The 18,534-nt window shown below is 35.4% G+C and overlaps 2 protein-coding genes across 5 annotated transcripts in view; one reads left to right on the top strand and one right to left on the bottom strand.

The window, feature by feature from the left end:
• LOC148312999 (fibroblast growth factor receptor homolog 1-like) overlaps nt 1–18,534 on the top strand; it is a 160,061-nt gene that overhangs the window by 53,565 nt on the left and 87,962 nt on the right. The window lies entirely within an intron of this gene.
• Nucleotides 1,145–18,517, bottom strand: LOC148313000 (protein CFDP2-like). Its single transcript, XM_088270080.1, has 2 exons — nt 17,185–18,517; nt 1,145–1,209 (listed from the first exon to the last, which is right to left on the bottom strand). Exons 1-2 carry the CDS (start codon nt 18,515–18,517, stop codon nt 1,145–1,147), a joined length of 1,398 nt encoding a protein of 465 aa, XP_088126206.1.

The following is an 18,534-nucleotide window of genomic DNA, read 5'->3' as shown; positions in this document are numbered from 1 at the left end:
ACCGAGAAAAAGTAATGAATACTATCCGAATCGGGTAACCGAATAAGTAACAGTTGCTCATTAGTCACATCTCTAGATGTATTAAATTCTTACATTATTGTCAATGGACTAAATAATGGTAGAAATCTTATCATTTTCCTTTGAATGCTCCACCGACGCTGATATTCCTATGCCGCCTTCTCAATGACTACCCTTGAAGACATTAAATATTGCTAAGAACAAACAGTGTATAATAGGTGCACCGATGCTTTCACTTATAACCATTACAGCTATTTTTTCAGATTTAAGTATGTTTGTTTAAACCACCTTTTTAAAAATGTGTTATCAGTTTGAACGTTAAATAAATTCGTTACCGGTGCGGCATTCTTGTTTTCAAGTGTGGTGTGGAATTTGTATGAGTCCTTATAATCTTTAACTATTTTTTTATATAGGTGGATATTTTTGTTCAAAATACTCTTCCTACATTAAACATATCGTGACATAAAATTCAAATTTTTTTATCTTACCAGAATACTGTATTCGTTTTGATTTTATGCAAAGTAAGCAGCTATTCCAATATATAATATTAAGAAATTAAATTTTGTATGTATTCATATTTTCATTTGATATCTAACTGAGAAAAAAGATATCTTCATAGAGGCCACCTTAAGAGTTAAAATATAAAATAGAACCCAGTCAGGGATCCAAAATGAATGAACTGAAAAAATACATTGTTTAAAAATATAATACAATGTATCAAAAATAAATATCAAGCCAGTTATTGAACTTTTACTGTGCAACATATCTTCTTAGGTAAAATCTGAAGAATTTTCTACATTTGAAAAATATTTAATAAAATAAAAAAAATAATTAAGCAATAACTTTGCAAAAAAATGCAAAAACAAGACTTTCTGCCCTGTAGCGGGTAAATATTAAATTAAAAATATGCCGCTTTTGCTGAGATATACTACATTTTCTGGGCATTCCGAAAACACGCACAACTGAAAATTGATGATTTTTTATTTATTACGTTCTTCAAAGGAGTGAGCGATATGTAAGTACAATTCGTATGTACCCACATTTAGTTTTTACCTTCAAATTGAATATTGAAAGTAGGTACTTTAAATATTACTAACCCTTTATTGCCAGCGTCTTTATCTGTGGTCTACGCTTTCAAGAGGGCGGCAATCCTCTGAACTGTGTTGTCTATTCTCGAGAAAGACGTTTCCACTTTGCGCGTACAAAAATTACATTTCCTCCAAACATCAAAGCCGGAGAAGATGAACGTGATTCGGGCATTGATAAGCGGCCTTTCTTAGAAATTATTTTATGTATTTTGTAAACATTTGATTGTCCTTTTATATCCTTACTATTCATGATAATAATTTAATTTCCATATACAGATAGTCTTGGTTATTTTATAAAAATTGAGAAACCGTAAAATTTTAAACTAAATAGTAGAAAAAACGATCGGATATTTCGGTATTTTAAAAATTATTCATTTTTATCAGAAACTGTATTATAATTTATATTTCAAGCACTAACTTTATGATTTTCCATTTTAAAATTAAAATGTAACTTTCTTTTAAAATCACTATATTTTTTTTATTATGACTTAATTAAAATAAAATATTTATAGTGATTTTAGAAAAAAGTTATATTTTAATTATAGAAACTAGTGTTCTTCCTACGGATGAAATATCGACATATATTAAAGGTTTCCCAACTAAGATGCTGCATCTAATGTTTTTATACGAAGGAATATGGAAGTCTGAGCATTCTAGGGATTATAATCTGCCATTCGGTTGGCCTATGTGATCACTTATACACTTACGTGTTCATTATTCCCTATTGCTTTCTATTACTTGATAGAATGATAAATTATGATGCCAATTATTAACATCCAAATATCATTATTTTTTTAAATTTTATTTGCTTAATCATTTCCGTCGTCTCTTTTTCCCCAATCAATCACAATGAAGCGCCCTTTAGGTATTATTTTACGAGAATAAAACATTATAAATTATACAAATTTATTAATATTGTTGTTATCATTAATGCGAATAGACTAGCCGATTAAAACTTTCAGTCATAGAAATTAAAGTAAAAAAGTAGTTTATATATTCATTTTAAATCAAACACAGATTTTTCGAGTCTACTATGTTGTATTTTCTTAACAAAAACACATAAAAAATTGATATTGTGACAATTGTTTCGCCTTGTTAGGGCATTATCAAACGAATATAAAGATCAAATGGACTACGGTCCTTATGTAGCTATACAAAGTGACAGTTTTAACATGTGCAGCAATAATTTATGGGAGACAACAGTAGCTAATGGGGGATGTAGGTACGTACCCTTATATTTTGTTTGATTTAAAATTAATACATAAATTAAAATGGGGTTCTACAAATAAAACGCCAAATCAACAAATAAATAAAAAATCAGAAAGTAGTGTTAAATTTCCGTTTGGAATCGATACCCACGCAAATATCTAGGTAGGGATGACGATGTTTTTGAGGTGTCCTAAGGCGTTTTTTCGAAATTTTCATCAGAATGCCGATTCTGTGTTTCAAGTTACCAGTATCGATTAATTTTGATAGAATCCTCCCTTTCAAAACCTAATAAATGTTATTTCAATAACATTTTCAAATTACTCTTTTAACATTCTAGAAATAACACAATTTTTTCGGTAGTCATTTATCTCAAAGCTCCACACCGACAGAAATCAAAGCGGGATATTTATTTTCAAACCGGCCATGTGCTTCATCAAATGCTGCCCTCGTGCAGACGTTACAAGTAAAATGACGGTATTTCAGCAAAAATACATTTCATTTTTACTATCCTACTTATTAAACGCTACGCTTTTTTGACAAGGGGGCCAAATTAACGTTTACATCTTTGTTCATTCAATAAGCGCGTGTTTTAACATGTGTTAGTATTAAAGGTGATTTTTAAAAGTACTTTTAATGGATCGTTGTAGAAAATCCTTTAGATTTAATGTTTGTTGTTGTAACAGGAAAGAGATATAAAATTACACTTTTATGAAAACCTCTTTTGGATGTAATGTCCTTTAATAAGTGTGTATTTCCTCCTTCAAACTAACCCCTTCAAACGTTTTAAATTTCTGTATTTAGTACATCTGGTAATTTTTACTTACTTTTTTTATGGATTTATATTTATATAATTTATTTCAAATAACTTATTAATATCTAGTTATTATCAGAATAATTATAATAATGATTTATTGATATAGCGCCGTTTTCCTGAAATATCACCTTAAGGACTTTTTACAATTTACAACTAACGTATTTTACATTTTTTTATACTTAATAATAACAAAATAACTAATCATCATCCCGCTTCCCCGTAGGGATAGACGATTGAAACTTTCTTCGCCTCTTTCACATTCATGCATCTCCTCATACCTAATTATTTCGACTCCTAACTTGATGTTTTGTGATACTTGACCATGGCAAGTTTTGCTCGGTGTTCGTCTGCCCCTATTTCCAACTACATTGGCATAATGTTTTTTTAACCGTTCTTTCGCATTCGTTCCACATGTCCAAACCATCTCAAAACACATTTCTTAAATTTAGCGACCATGCTTAATTGGATGTTTTCCTTATTTCAACATTCATGCATCGAATAATATTTTTTTATTTTTCATTTAAAATAGTTACATTTTTAAGCAGAACATAATACATTTTCTAAACATTTATATATATGGCAAACTTTTAGTTTTAGATTCGCTGTGCCTGTCCAAAAAAGAAACTGACCTTTTGTGCTTGGAGAGGGACTTCCACTCCAAGTAATAGATCGATTTCTTCTGCAAAAAGTGTACTTTCATCCATTTTTTGCCTACACTACAGTTTTTTTATATGTTGTTTTACATCTTTACAATTACATATTTACACTCTCTTATAGATGGTTACATACATACTCGTATTTGTAATAAATTGAAAATTTCACCTACCCATGTGAGATCATGAGTATCCTGTTTATCGTTTAATCAATCAAAGGCTTCCTGATTATTTTTTGTCAACACGTGGCAATTTAACTGCTTTTATTAATATAATTATGTCTTAGGAACTGTGCCAAATTATTGTTTAAACCGCTTTCTTGTGGATTAGCTATTTATTAGTCTTCATTTGTTGGGAGTACTATAAATGATGTAGTGTAAACAGGATAGTTGCCACTGAATAAAAAAATGCTTAATTTAGTTCAAAAGAAGAGTACTTACATAATGTTTTAAGCAATCTTAAAACCCGAATATATTCAACGATGTATAAATAAAAATTTAAAAAAGAGATGAATGTTAAAAAAAATGTTCCAAATAAATACCAAAAATTTGAACTGTGCGGTTTGCAATAATGGGTAAAATGGTGAATGCTACACGTGTAAAAAATGATTATTTAACCAGCCTATGACAGGTCATAAGCTCTGTAAATACTTCTACGTTTTTCTTCATCTATGTTGGGATGTCAAAATATTTATTAAAAAATGTTTTTTTAAGAAAAAACAAAGGTTTTTTTATACCACAATGGCAGCGCCATCTTTTACGTTACAAACAACACATGCAATAATAAACATTGCTCGTAGTGGACAGCATGCTCCTTGATAGCTGCTAAAATATTATATAATCACAAGCATAGTAAATTAAGCATATAAGAAATAAGAGCTGTCTCTTATCTTTCTTTTCATGTGACTAGACTGAGGCACACCAACGCGTGGCAAGTACAGTTGGTAACATATGTACAAGAACATTAATCTGTTGATAAGCTGCTAATATGTTTGGTGTGCCAATTACTTCCCTGTTTATCTTAGTCAATTATTTTATGTACAACTTCCATTTGACTGTTTATATAAGGAAAAAATACTAAATAATTTTATTTTTGCATTTTGCAAAGCTTATAATGTCATATCGTCAACATTCTCTTCCCACAGCTTTCATCCATAAAATTAAGGCGTTGTATTACCTTACAAAAAAGCGCGGTTCGTTATCAGCCTCCCAAATCTTCTGTTCGATATTCAAATTCAAATCTCGCGCGGTGATTGGTCAGTCGGATCAGGTGCGCGCGCAGCTTCCGATACCGACTTCCGGTCATGCGCACTGTCTCACAGACCAATCGTCCAGAAAGGTATTAAAAATTAAAGGGCTGTCTGTTTATATGGATTTTAGAGGCATGCTTAGAATTAATCTCTAAAAAATAAGAAAAATTAAGCCCTTGAGACGTCGTTCAAGCGTCGAAATACGATCCCTCAGACGAATGTGCGGAAAAAAGATGTTAGATAGATGTTCGAATGGTGAAATAAGAAAAAAATGCAAGGCTGAGATAAGCACTATCGATAAAATTAGGAAAGGTGTGTTGAGATGGTTTGAACATGTGGAACGCACGAGTGAGGAAAGAACGGTTAAACAGATTTGTTAGGCAAATGTAGTTGAAAAAAAAAGCAGATGAAGACCCAGGAAAACTTACCACAATCAGGTATGTCAAATACTTGAAAGCGGCTGGATCAGAAGTCGAAATAAGTCGAGTATGTATGAGGAGATGTTTTAATGTGGAAGAGGCGAAGAATGTTTGCAAAGACAGGGTGGTATGGCGTTCTATCCTCTGTGTCTAACCCTACGGGGAAGCGGCGTGATGGTTAGTTGACTTTGTGGACTTCATACCAACATCATAACAAAAAATCTTTCCAAATAAAATTTTTTAAGCTATCGGTTAAAATCTGTGTTTTTACTTATTTTTTTGTTATATTGATCAATCTTATGACCTAGTACATATGAATTCGTAACAGACATATATTTTAGATTGAGAAAAGCTTTCATTTAAACACCCTTTTATTTGTATGGAATATCCGAACCTCTGAGATATCAAAATGTAAAAATAACCCCTATAAAGTAGAGAAAACCCAGATTTGTGAACAAGTATTTGGACACACTCTAAAATGTTGTGAAAAAAAATAACTGGTCAAATTATAACATACATGAAAAAATATATATCATGTTTTTAGGCGTTTCCCAGTATGTTAAAATAATAAAATCACAAAATATCTTATTTTAACATATTGGGAAACGCCTGAAAACATGATTATTCTTTTTTTATGAATGTTTTGATAATAAAATCATAATATATCTGTAAACAGAATGTCAGATGACAGACTTCCACGTATCGCCCTTCAAGGGATCTCCGAAGGACGCAAACCCCCAGGCAGACCTCCAAAAAGATAGAAAGACAGCTGGGAGTCAACATCCCAATAGCTACAAGCGAAGGCACAAACAGATCTTTAGGATCTAGAAAAAGAAGAAGAAGAAGAAGACAATATATCTAGATGTTCCGAAAATTTTAATAGAGTGGTAATCAATCATGAGTAGAATGGTAAATGTTGCACGTGTGTAAAGTGATCACTTACAACCATTTTTACCAACCATTTTTACTAACAACAAAATCCGCTAGATCCAATTTTAAAAGATTTAAAAATAAATACTCTATAATATAAATATGAAAACCCTGCTAAAAAATACTTAAAAACAGAGTTGTATTTAAAATTTCGATATATTCATAGAACTTGCCTTCTGACCCATATCGGCTAATCAGAGAGCGGGGATAGGTCAAAAATTGAGATGACGTCACTATCGGTTTGGGTCTCGTGTTTTATTTAAATACTGAATAATTAAAAAAAAAAAAATTCTCTATTTTTATAATATTTTATCTAAAGATTGACAAATCTTTCAAACATAAATATTACCCGGAAAGTTTTGCATTTATTGTAAAATCGACTTACATGGATCTGGCGGATTTCGAAAGTAGGCGACACATTTGTAGTATTTTCAAATACATATCAGTATTTCTACACATTCAAAATATTGTGTATTAAATGTAAATTCGCAGTGAAGTCGCGATACAAATTTTAATAGATTTTTTTTTAAATCTTGTTATTTCGTTGTATTCTAAGAGTGGTCTGTCAAGAAGCTTAAAGCTTCTGTATCAGATTCGAAAATGGGGTAGGAGCTTTTAGTAGTCATCTTAGGTACGTAAACGGTTAGGTAAAATGTATTTCCTTTAACTTGATTTATAATTTTTTAAGATATTGTTATGTTAGGATAAATTAATGTTATCTTAAGAGTCTTAAAATATCCATCCATCAATCTCTATGCTTATTGCATCTGTTGTGTGCAAACCCATTGCATTAGTGAAATGTTTGGTAGCTAATCTACGCATGTTTATTGATACCTTCGAGTTCATGTATTTTGTATTTGAAATCCACGTCCAAACATTTACAAACCATTTCGTCCTCATACATCATGAATTTATACTTTTATTTGAGAAATTACTTGTACAATCAAGAGGAAATGGGTCAATGAAAGTATTAAAAGCCATTGTAAAAAACAGAATTATATATAAGATATAATAATATGATAGATTTATTTGGTGACAAAAGTGTATAATGTGTGCAAGGAAAGTGATTTATTGATGAATGTTAGCAAATCCATCATGGTTTTTGAAAGAGATGAATGTAGATCTGAGTGTGAAATATTGGTAAATGGGGAGATTTTGGAACAGGTAGATGATTTCATATATTTGGGTAGTATGTTTACTAGGGATGGAAAGATTGATAAAGACATAGAAAGGAGAGTGAATGCTGGGAACAGAGTGAATGGTGCACTAAAATCAGTTTTAGCAAATAAAAATCTATCAGCGGAAGCTAAACTGGCAGTACACAATGGAGTTCTGGTTCCAACCCTTATGTATGTAAGCGAAGCATGGAGTTGGCAAAAGAAGGATGAAAGCAGACTGAATGCAGTCGAAATGCGATCCCTCAGATGAATGTGTGGCAAAACGATGTTTGATAGATGTTCGAATGATGAAATAATCAAAGAATGTAAGGCTGAGATAAGCATTATCGATAAAATTAAGAAAGGTATGTTGAGATGGTTTGGACATGTGGAGCGTATGAGTGAAGAAAGAACGGTTAAAAAAAAATTATGGGGCAAATGTAGTTGGAAAAAGAAGCAGAGGACGACCGAGGAAAACTTGGCACAATCAGGTAGGTATGTCAAATACTTGAAAGCGGCCGGGTCAGGAGTCTGTTTGAATGAGGAGAATGTTTGCAAAGACAGAGTGGTGTGGCGTTCGATTCTCTCTGCCTACCCCTGCGGGGAAGCGGCGTGATGGTTAGTTAGTTAGTTTTTAAATTTATTTTAAATCATCCCTTATATTTACAAAAGTTTTATTTTGCTGCTTTAAATTCATAATCAAAATATAAATTTATTGGATGATTTCCTTTGAAGTTAGTTTATGTATTATAATACACGTCTTGTACAAAAATTTAACTTACTAGCTTACCACCATGCTGCTTTCTCGCAGGGGTAGGCAGAGAGAACAAAACTCCATATCAATCTGTCTTTGCAAAAAATCTTCGCCTCTTCTATATTCACGCATCTACTCATACATACCCGTAGATTATTCCGACTCCTGACCTGACCACCTTTAAGTATTTCAGTCACTTGATCATGCCAAGTTTTTCTTGGTCTTCCACTGCTATTATTTCTAACAACATTTACCTGATAAATTTGTTTTAATGTTCCTTCTTTACTCATTCGATTCACATGCCATCTCAACACATCTTTCTTAATTTTATCGATAATGCTTATCTCAGCCTTGTATTCTTTCCTTGTTGCCCTACTCGAACATCTATCAAATATCGTTTTTCCGCACATTCGTCTGAGTGATAGCATTTCAACTGCATTCAGTCTACTTTTATCCTTCTTTTGCCATCTCTATACATTAATTACTGTTGGAATCAGGACTCCGTTGTGTGACCATATAAATAAATATAAATAATTGAATAAATTATGCATAGGCCATTCACCGGTAATAATAAAGTAAAATTATTGACACGTGTTTCCTGTTATTGCCCTCGCGGTAAGAAATCATATTTCCTGAGGTGTTATTATCAAAATAAATATTTTGCAATCATAATGATATGCAGTTGGCAGTAGACAAATTGCTAATGCAACGCTGTGATGGATTTATTGGGTGCCACGATTGAATTTTAATTTCGGAAATGCAGGTTATCTCAACAACTGAAATTAAATATCATATAATATTATAAAAAATAAGTCGGGAACAAGTTTGCATTATTTTCATTAAATGATTAAACAGTCACATTCTGGTAATACCTATCCATTTTTTATTTTGTTTTACTTGGTAAATACAAAATACTTCTTAAAATCTATCTACCTACAACTTAAATTTCTTTAAACCCAGGTTATTTTGATCGAAATTGATTTTTTTTCAATACATCGTTTTTGTATTGAAAAAATGAGTTTTTCTTCGAAAGAAAAAAATGGTTCTGAAAAGAAAAGAGTTATAAAAGGTAAGGAGTAAAGAATTTCGAATAAATTTTCCAATCAAAAATGTACGCGGGCAACAATTGTGGCTTCTCTCTAAGCCGGTCGTGTAATTAACCTTGCATATTTTAGAGTACACCATTAAATAATTTTTATTTTTAAGAAAGACCTACTTTACCTTTTCTTAATAATTAATATTGTAATTTTAGTGTGTCCCGCCGTGTGTGTAATGGTCAGCACGCTCGGCTACCATTCTGGAGGTCCCGGGTTCGATACCCAGGGGGGGGTCAAATAAATATAAGTGATTTTTTCACTGTAACATTTATTCAATATTACCCTGGACTGATACCTGAAGCGGAGGGCTGATCACCTTTCCTTCATGTGTAAACGATCAAGATAACACTGCGTTTATATGAAGCAGTGCCCTATGCACCATTGGGGTGCGGATAAGGGTTTTTATTATTATATAAGTTTTAAAAAAAACTTTTTCTTCTAATAATAAATCTTCAAACGTGCGTCTGTTATTTTTCGTTTATTACTTTTATAGCTGTAAATTTGTTTAATTGTGTGAGTTTCTCAGATTAATTTATTATCATTTAATAGGATAACATAGGCAACTACGATTTAATTTTTAAAATAATTAAGAATTGATATAATTTCTTGTATGTTTTTCGCAGATACTTTGTGGCACATTTAATAAACTTTATAAAATAAAACAACTTTGTTTTAACCACTTTTTATTGGTACACTTTATCCAACTGGTTTCAACAAGAACCTTGTCATCATCAGGGTTTGTGTACTAAATTCTTAAACATTTAAATAATCATAGTTAATTTTCATATAAAGTTTTTGATAAGGGAAGGGTATTTTACTATGAGTATTTAAATGTTTGAGAATTTAGTACATAAACCCTGATGATGACATGATTCTTGTCGAAACCGGTTGGATAAAGTTTACCAGTAAAAAGTGGTTAAAACGAAGTTGTTTTATTTTATAAAGAAATGATAAATAACACTGAAGAGATGATATATAATACATATAATGTGTAGCTCGCTGACAATCTTAACGTTCAACTTCTGTGCTGCCATATGACCAGACCCCATCTGTGCTCCACAAACAGTTCAATGGTAAGGTTGGAGCTCTTCATCAGCCTATCTCTGCCTCTCCATGCCTATCAGCTCATATCCTTTTTTTCTTCTGTATGTTAATTAAAATCTAGATTTTTTCAAGTTTTTATTGGAGACCCCTGGCCTTTGCTGCATTATTCCGGGTTCCAAGAAACGGATATTGAATCGTCTGGAAATAGCGCTGATTCGCTTGGGAACCATCCTCCATTTTCCACCATCAGTTATTCATACATGGCGCATCCTTCATGCAACTCGCATGTCATAATATTTATACCAACTATGTGACGGGAGTTTAATCAATTGTATTTTTGCACGCAGAGTATTAATCAACAGCACTCATTGTTTAAAAAAAACTGATCGCTGTTTTTTTTTCTTAAATAACGAAATAATGAGACAGCGATATTATGAGTTAATTTATTTTTATATTTATAGCAACATACTTTCGAAAAGAAATCCCCGAAAACTAATCGTTGATATAATAAACTTCTGTTTTGATTATTCTTAAAACCCTCGTCCTCACCCGATTCTGCTTAGGGCACTGCATCATATAAACGCAGCGTTATCTTGAACATCAACACATTAAGGGGAAGTGATCAGCCCTCTGCTTCAGGTACTAGTTCAGGATAATGTTGAATAAATATTAGAGTGAGAAAAACACTTATATTTATTTAACCCCCCATTGGGAATCGAATCCGGGATATCCAGTACTGTAGCCGAGCGTGCTGACCTACGGAGGTGGACAAGATTTTTTTGTTTGACAACAAACTAGCGAACTAGCCATTAAGAGGAAAATACAAGGGATAGGCAGAGAACAACACCCCAATCTGTCTTTGCAAACAATCTTCGCCTCTTCAACATTATTCACCGATTATTCCTACTCCTAATCTGACCACTTTCAAGTATTTCAAATACTTAATCATGCCAAGTTTTCCACGATCTTCCTCTGTTTCTTCATCAACCACATTCATCTGATAAGTTTGTTTTCCTATTCTTTCATAATTTAATACATTTTTTTTATTTTTAGCCTTTCATTCTTTCCGTATATCACCATTTGAACATCTATCATACATCGTTTTGCCACACATTTGTAATTCGTTTATAATATAATTATTATTATTTACTATCTAACTTTGTTTTCTTAGTGTGTTTTTAAAATACCCATTTGAGTAAAAAACGCATTTAGGTATGCTAGAAAGGGGTTCATGGTATATTGATGTCACTAAATTAAGTCTGTTTTGGCACCAAATTGCCTTGATGTAAGCGCTTATGCTAAGTCCTGCAGTCTTGATGTCCTCGAATGCATTCTAATAGCATCATTGTCTACATTATTCAGATTCACCTTCGCTGATCGTCATTTAAATGTACTAAAAGTCGAACGTGTCCAGCAAAAATACATTCCCACAATCGAATAACGCTCAAACTGAACCGAGAGATTATCGCGCACAGCAATATTAAAAGATCGCCAAGGATTACAGTTAACGAAACAATATAAAAATCAAAAGAAATTTTGATTAAATACCTAGTTAACTAAAACCGACGGTTTACGGTTGTGAAATATATATATTTCGTCATCTAATTTGCAGTTAAACTTAATCTGAACGTATTTTTTGGAATGCCAAATAGAGTCATCAGCATAATATCTGAATGCCAAATAATTGCAACGTGTTTTTAAAGCGTTGGCTTTTATGGTTGCATTGTTTACCTTTCCCGTACAGATAATCTAAAAATTCAAGTGATTCGAAGCGGGGTACCATAATACCCCAGTTCATATTTGTATAGAAATCGTAGAACGCAGCTTGCAGCAAGAATTAACTCGCCGCTAGCTTAGTCATAGGCAATACGTCTGTTCCAACGCGCCGCCAAGCTCCGACTGAATGCCACCATCTGATAAACGAGAGGCCGGAAATCGGATCAAACGGAAGCGGAGTAATTTCATTTATTGATTCGGCAGTTACTTTGTTGTAATATCTATACATTTTTAATTAAAGTTTTACTTAGTAAATATTTAATAAGTAACAGCTATTTACTAAGTAAAACTTAAAACAAGAAAGCAGCGTAGTCTAATTGTCTCGCTCTCTCATAATGGTAATACCACATTTATAAATAAGAAAGAAATAACATTTCGCTAAAAGCCAAAAAAATAACATGCTGATATATAAGTAAATCTCGCGGTACCCATTGATTTTTTTTTAATTATTCAAAATAAAATTTTCAGTTATATTATTTTTTATATTTCAAAAAAATGGAGTAAGTAGCTCTTATAATACTAAAGTTATCGAACTAAAATTCATTAATAGGGGATTTTAATCCCCCTGTTAGATGTGACTAGGTTAATGCTTCGTTCAATATAACTAACAGATTATTTGATAAGTATATAGTATCAAAAATATAATGCTTCGGTTACCTTGTTTTTAATTTATTGATTTTTTTAAGGGAATGTTTTTCATCAGTCATGTCGTGTTCGCTTTCACCCAAATTTGTGAAGAGTGCCAACCAGCCACGAATATGAATTTCTCTTGACTTCTGAGTATTTGGAAGTGACCATAACACACGAGGTCAATATATTATGGTCAAATGTGTATTCCGTCAACGAACGGGACTATAATATGAACATATAGTCACGCTCTTTTAACACAATCCTTATAAGTTTTATAAAAAAATGGGATCATGATAATAGTCTTGGGCAAAATGAATGTAAAACTTAAAATTTAATGAATATTTAAAAAAAAAACGAATATTTTTTTTCCTTTGGGTAAGACGTCAGATTGCCTGGTAAAATTTTTCCTTGGGTGCGTTAGGGTCGCATAGCCATCGTACGTACTTTTAACACATTTAAAAATATATATTCAAGCGTTATTTTGGATGTGAATTGCATTTGTTGTTTCCCTTACTTATTATGTACAAGGTTTATAGATAATCAACAGGATTTTTGTTTCTTCTAACTAAATAAAGATGTTTTTTAAATCTGTGTTGGGAACAGGAGGGATAATCTAGTGTGAGCCATTCATGAACTTCCCAACATTTGCTCATTGCTGGGAGGAAACCACGTAAAACTCCTCAGGAGATGCCGGACTGTTGACTGTCATCAACGTACCTTCCGTTCCACTAGAAAAGGGTTCGGCATTTTGTGTCTTAGCTTGGTTTATGGTATTAATGTCCTTCACAATGTGGTTGTCGAACGCACTAAAAACACTTTATCGTAATACATATGTAGGAACTAGAAACATATTTCATGTAAAAGAACCTAGAAATTTGGTTCTGGTGTTGTGGCTCAGATTATTTCCAATTCTAAGATAATTTGACAGTTTATTTATTTATTTAAACTTCATGTACAGTAAATAAATTAGTACATTGGCGGGCTTATTGCTAAAAAGCAATATCTTCCAACCAACCATCTTCAAACCAAAGTTTATCATTTTAATAATATCTCGACGTATCGGGTAGGATTATGTTTTTATTTGTAAAGTTAAGGTACATACCTATGTCATCGAAATAAATATGACGTTGAGATAAAAATCTCATCGCGCGTGCATTTCAATTTGTACCGATCAAAGGATCTAACTTTTTATATCTAAATTCTAAGAAGGTGAAGTATGCGAGACTGGAGGAGACTTCTAAGTCAAAATGTTAGGATACAAACATTGTCTCAAAAAAGACATCGAGTGAATACTAATAATATATATATTTATTTCAATATATTCGTCATCATTTGTTGCAATAGAAATTCTGAGAATTTATAAGACGAAACATCTAAATATAAATATGTTATTAGTTGCGTACATTTTTAAAAATTTTAATACTTCTTCTTTCTGGCTATATTCCAGCTTATCGTCTTTGTAGATTGCTGGGGTCAGTTATCCTCATCCTTAAGTTGTAGGTCCTTCTGTCATGGGTAACGTCACCTAGGCCATGTCTTCGAACCATTTTTTCTCTTTGCAGCATCCATGATTTTTTTCGTCTTCTTCTAGATATCTTTCGAGGAAGATCCATTTCTATTGCCTGGTTTACGACATGCTCGGGTTCTCTGCGTTCTATATGCCCATACCGTCTCAATAGTGTTTCCTCTACCTTCCTATTTATGTCTGCGAACAGGCTTCCACGAATGCGTGAACTCATTATTTTATCTCTAAGGGACACTCCCGCTGACCATCTAAGCCAGGCCCGGCCAACCCAAATTACACCCCGGGCCGCATCGTGACACAAATTTTTCCTAAGAGCCGCATACAAACAGTAATATTTTATTTAAATACAACGAATTTCATACTAATTGATTTTTTTTAGTATAAGTATTATAAATAATGTGAATGCAGAGGTAATTAGAAAGTACAATCAGGGTAATTGTGAAAAAGACACTTATCAATTTTAACAACCAAAATTATAAATAAGGATACATAAATCAAACAATATTACCAATTTTATTTGAAATAAAACCAATTTATCAATGGCCACTCAGTGCGAGATTTGAGTTTCTTTTCACCAGAATATACGCATTCCATGTATTTACAGAAATTGATTGGTTTTAATAACTTAAATATGATTTTTAATATATTTTGACCCGATAATTAAAAAAAATATATTCGTGATTCATCACCGCGGGCCACGGGTTGGCCACCCGTGATCTAAGCATTGGCATTGGAGCGAAATCTAGTATTTAATTTAAATAATAATACTGAAAATTATCCGCACTCAATGGTAGATAAGGAACAGTAATAAAATTCTGTCAATTTCATCGTTTATTACATGTATATATGAAGGTAAGGTGATTGATTAGCCCTGCGCTTAGGGTATCTTATGAAGTCGGGGGTAATTTATGCTGAATAAATATTAGTATACTTAAAATACCTAATAATATAATATTAATATATAATAAAATAAAATAATAAACCATATCCGCTCCCTAGGTGGAGCATATGGAGTCCACAAACTGTCTCCAGGCTTTTCTGTCGGCTGCCAGCTCCCTTGCATCCTCCCAAGTCAGATCCGCGTCCCGAAGTTCTGACGAGAACTGCCGACGAATTGTCAGCAGTGGTCGTCCTGGGCGGCGCGAACCTGATGCCTTGTAAAAGAGGCAAGCTTGATTAAGGCTCTCAGGGGGCATGCGGAGTACATGGCCAAGCCAACTGAATCGCCTTTTCTTGACGACAGTTGTGACCAAGATTTGCTGCGTCCTACGCCTTATCTCTTCATTCCTCACAAAGTCAAACCACCGCACGCCTAAAATTCTCCGCAGACACCTGTTCTCAAAGCTTAGTACACGGCTGCTCTGGGCCCTTGTAAGGTGCCATGTTTCACAGCCGTATAAGAGAACAGGAGCAATGCAGGCATTGTATAGGCGGCATTTGGTCTTCACCGAGTATAAATCCGATCTCCAGACAGCCTTCATACTGTTAAATGCGGACCCTGCGAGTCCTAATCGCACTCCCAGTTCCTTTTGAAGGCTGCCATTTTCAGTCGCGTACACTCCCAAGTACTTGAAACTCTCGACCCTTTCGATGCGTTGGTTACTCAACATCAAGGGTTGTTGGGCATCTAGGCATGAGCTGTTGCACAACACATGGGTTTTTGCAACATTTATTGTTAGCCCCATGTGCGTAGAGTACCTATTTACCCTGTCGACGATTAATTGAAGACCCTCGACGGAGTCATCAATTAAAACAGCATCATCTGCGTACTCTAGGTCGCAGAGTTTCCGGGAGGGGGAGATGGTTATACCTCGGTCAGATGGTAATGACTTTCGAAGAATGAAATCCATGAGGATGATGAAGAGAAACGGCGCAAGGACGCAGCCTTGTCTGACTCCGGTAGAGACCCCAAACCAATCCGTGACAACATCGTCAACTCTCATACGGCATTCACTATTGAGGTGAAGGGACTTAATTAGCTCCACTAATTTCGCAGGCACCCCATAAGCTTCCAGTACTTTCCAGAGTGTGGGCCTGTGCGGACTATCAAACGCTTTCTCATAGTCTACAAAACACATCGCCAGAGAACTGTTAAATTCCTGGCTCTGCTGTAGAATGTGGCGAATATTATGGATTTGATCCGCACAGGACCTGCCAGGCAGAAACCCTGCCTGGTTTTCTCTGAGCACCTGCATAATGGGGGCTCGGATTCTCTGCAAGATTACGTGGGCAAGCACCTTCCCAGGTACGCTGAGTAGCGTAATGCCGCGGTAGTTGTCACAGTTGAGTGGATCACCCTTCTTATGTAACACGGTAATCTCCCCATTTACCCAGTCTCTAGGGCATCGCTCTTCTTCCCACACACTGGACATTAATTGGTGTAAAGGGCCAATAATGCCAGTAACGCTGCATTTCAAGAATTCCGGGTGGATACCATCAACACCAGGGGCAGTCCCATTTTTCAATTTCGACACGGCAGCTATAATTTCCGCCTGTGTCGGTGGACCATCAGGTATGGCGACCGCCCGCGGAATGCTTGACGCAGCCTCCGAGGGAATATCGAGGATGATTGGTGGAGGAGGGCGATTCAAGACCCTGTGGAAATGATCACGCCATATTTCCTTTATACGATCCGCGTCAGATTCGATAACTCCATTTGTGTTTTTCACAGCTCCAGGGGTTATCGAATTCTTTCCGCAGATCTTTCTTGTAATTTGGAATAATTTCCGCGTGTCATTTCCTTGGGCAGCATGTTCCGCCGTTACAATAAGAGAATCGAGATGACGGCGCTTATCGAGTCTACATGATCGTTTGACTATACGATCTTGGCGCCTGTAGTCATCTCTGAGGGTGTCCAGTTGGAAGGGGTCACTTTCACTGTCCCTCAGTGCTTTTAAGTGAGCGCGCTCAGCTATCTTTCCCCAAGTCTCATCTGACATCCAATGGGGTCTTTCTCCTATCCTGGGGCCAAGAACCTCATTGGCGGAAGAGTTGAGAGCCGATTTGAGACTAGCCCACTGCGCCTCAATTGAGTCAACATAAATGGACTGAGGATCGGTTTCTTGCTGGGCACGTTGTCCGACCGTTTCCTCGAATCTCAATCTTATTTCGGCACTCTTCAACTTGTCTAAGTTGATTCTCTTCCGCCGAGGACATCTCGGCAGACGTTTGAGCTGCAGACAGATTCTTCCGACGAGTAACTCGTGATCACTATGAATGTCGGCCCCTCTGTAGGACCTGACATCGAGGAGCTCTCGCCGGTTAGCACGTCCATAGAGGACGTGATCTATCTGCGCTCTTGTTCGTCCATCAGGGGAGGTCCAGGTGTACTTATGGATGGACTTATGGGGAAATAGCGTACCGCCAATGACAAGGTCGTTAATACTAGCGAACTCGACCAGTCTTTCTCCATTGTCATTGGCTTGCCCATAGCCGTGCCTTCCCATCACCGTTGGGGCAAGTGATGGGTCTGTTCCGACTCTCGCGTTGAAATCTCCCAATACTACCACGCGGGTTCTTCTTGGGAGAGAGGCGATGACCGCATGGAGAGAGTCGTAAAAGGCATCTTTTGTTTGGACATCTGCAATTTCGGTAGGCGCGTAGCACTGAAGGACAGTGACAGAACTATCGGCCGTTTGGAGGGTGACGCGTATAAGCCTTTCAGAAATTGGTTCCCAACCAAGCAAGCACTTTGCTGCTCTTTCTGAAAGGAGAATTGCCACCCCTTGACGGTGATATCGTTCTTGGCCGGAGTGCAGACACATGTGACTATCCAACAACCTCTTTCCAGATCCTTTCCATCGCGACTCGCTCAGTCCTAGGATGTCTAACTTGTAGTCATCCATGATACGAGTCGCGTGAATATCTTTACCGTGGACCTGCATTGTCCGCACATTGTACGTTCCAATCCGGAAAGATGAATTGTTGGATAGGAGCCGTTTAGTGAGCGCAGTCCTAATACCACAGCCGGGTCGGGGGGTGCCAGAGAAGCCGGTGTCCGAGGCATTTCGTGGACTTATCGTAATCGAAGGGTTTAGGGAGGCAGAGTGATTGGCCCTGCGCTCCCGAGGCCTGAGGTCCGAGGACCCCTCACCAGGTTGGCTCAACCTTGTTTCCCGCTTTGTCTGGCCTCTCTTCACCAACCTGCTTGGCATGGGAGACCCTTCTGGTA

Source organism: Brachycentrus maculatus, unplaced genomic scaffold (assembly GCF_059751285.1).
Source record: "Brachycentrus maculatus isolate JH-2025_06_01 unplaced genomic scaffold, ASM5975128v1 h1tg000026l, whole genome shotgun sequence".
Classification (NCBI taxonomy): domain Eukaryota; kingdom Metazoa; phylum Arthropoda; class Insecta; order Trichoptera; family Brachycentridae; genus Brachycentrus; species Brachycentrus maculatus.
The sequence above is the reverse complement of the archived record's forward strand: the minus strand, read 5'-3'. Positions and strand labels throughout refer to the sequence as shown.

Coding starts and splice junctions, on each gene's coding strand:
- LOC148313000 (XM_088270080.1), bottom strand. CDS start 18,517: ATGCCAAGCAGGTTGGTGAAGAGAGGCCAGACAAAGCGGGAAACAAGG. Junction 1,210..17,184: donor TGACTACAGGCGCCAAGATC/GTATAGTCAAAC, acceptor GTACGCGCAAAG/TGGAAACGTCTTTCTCGAGA.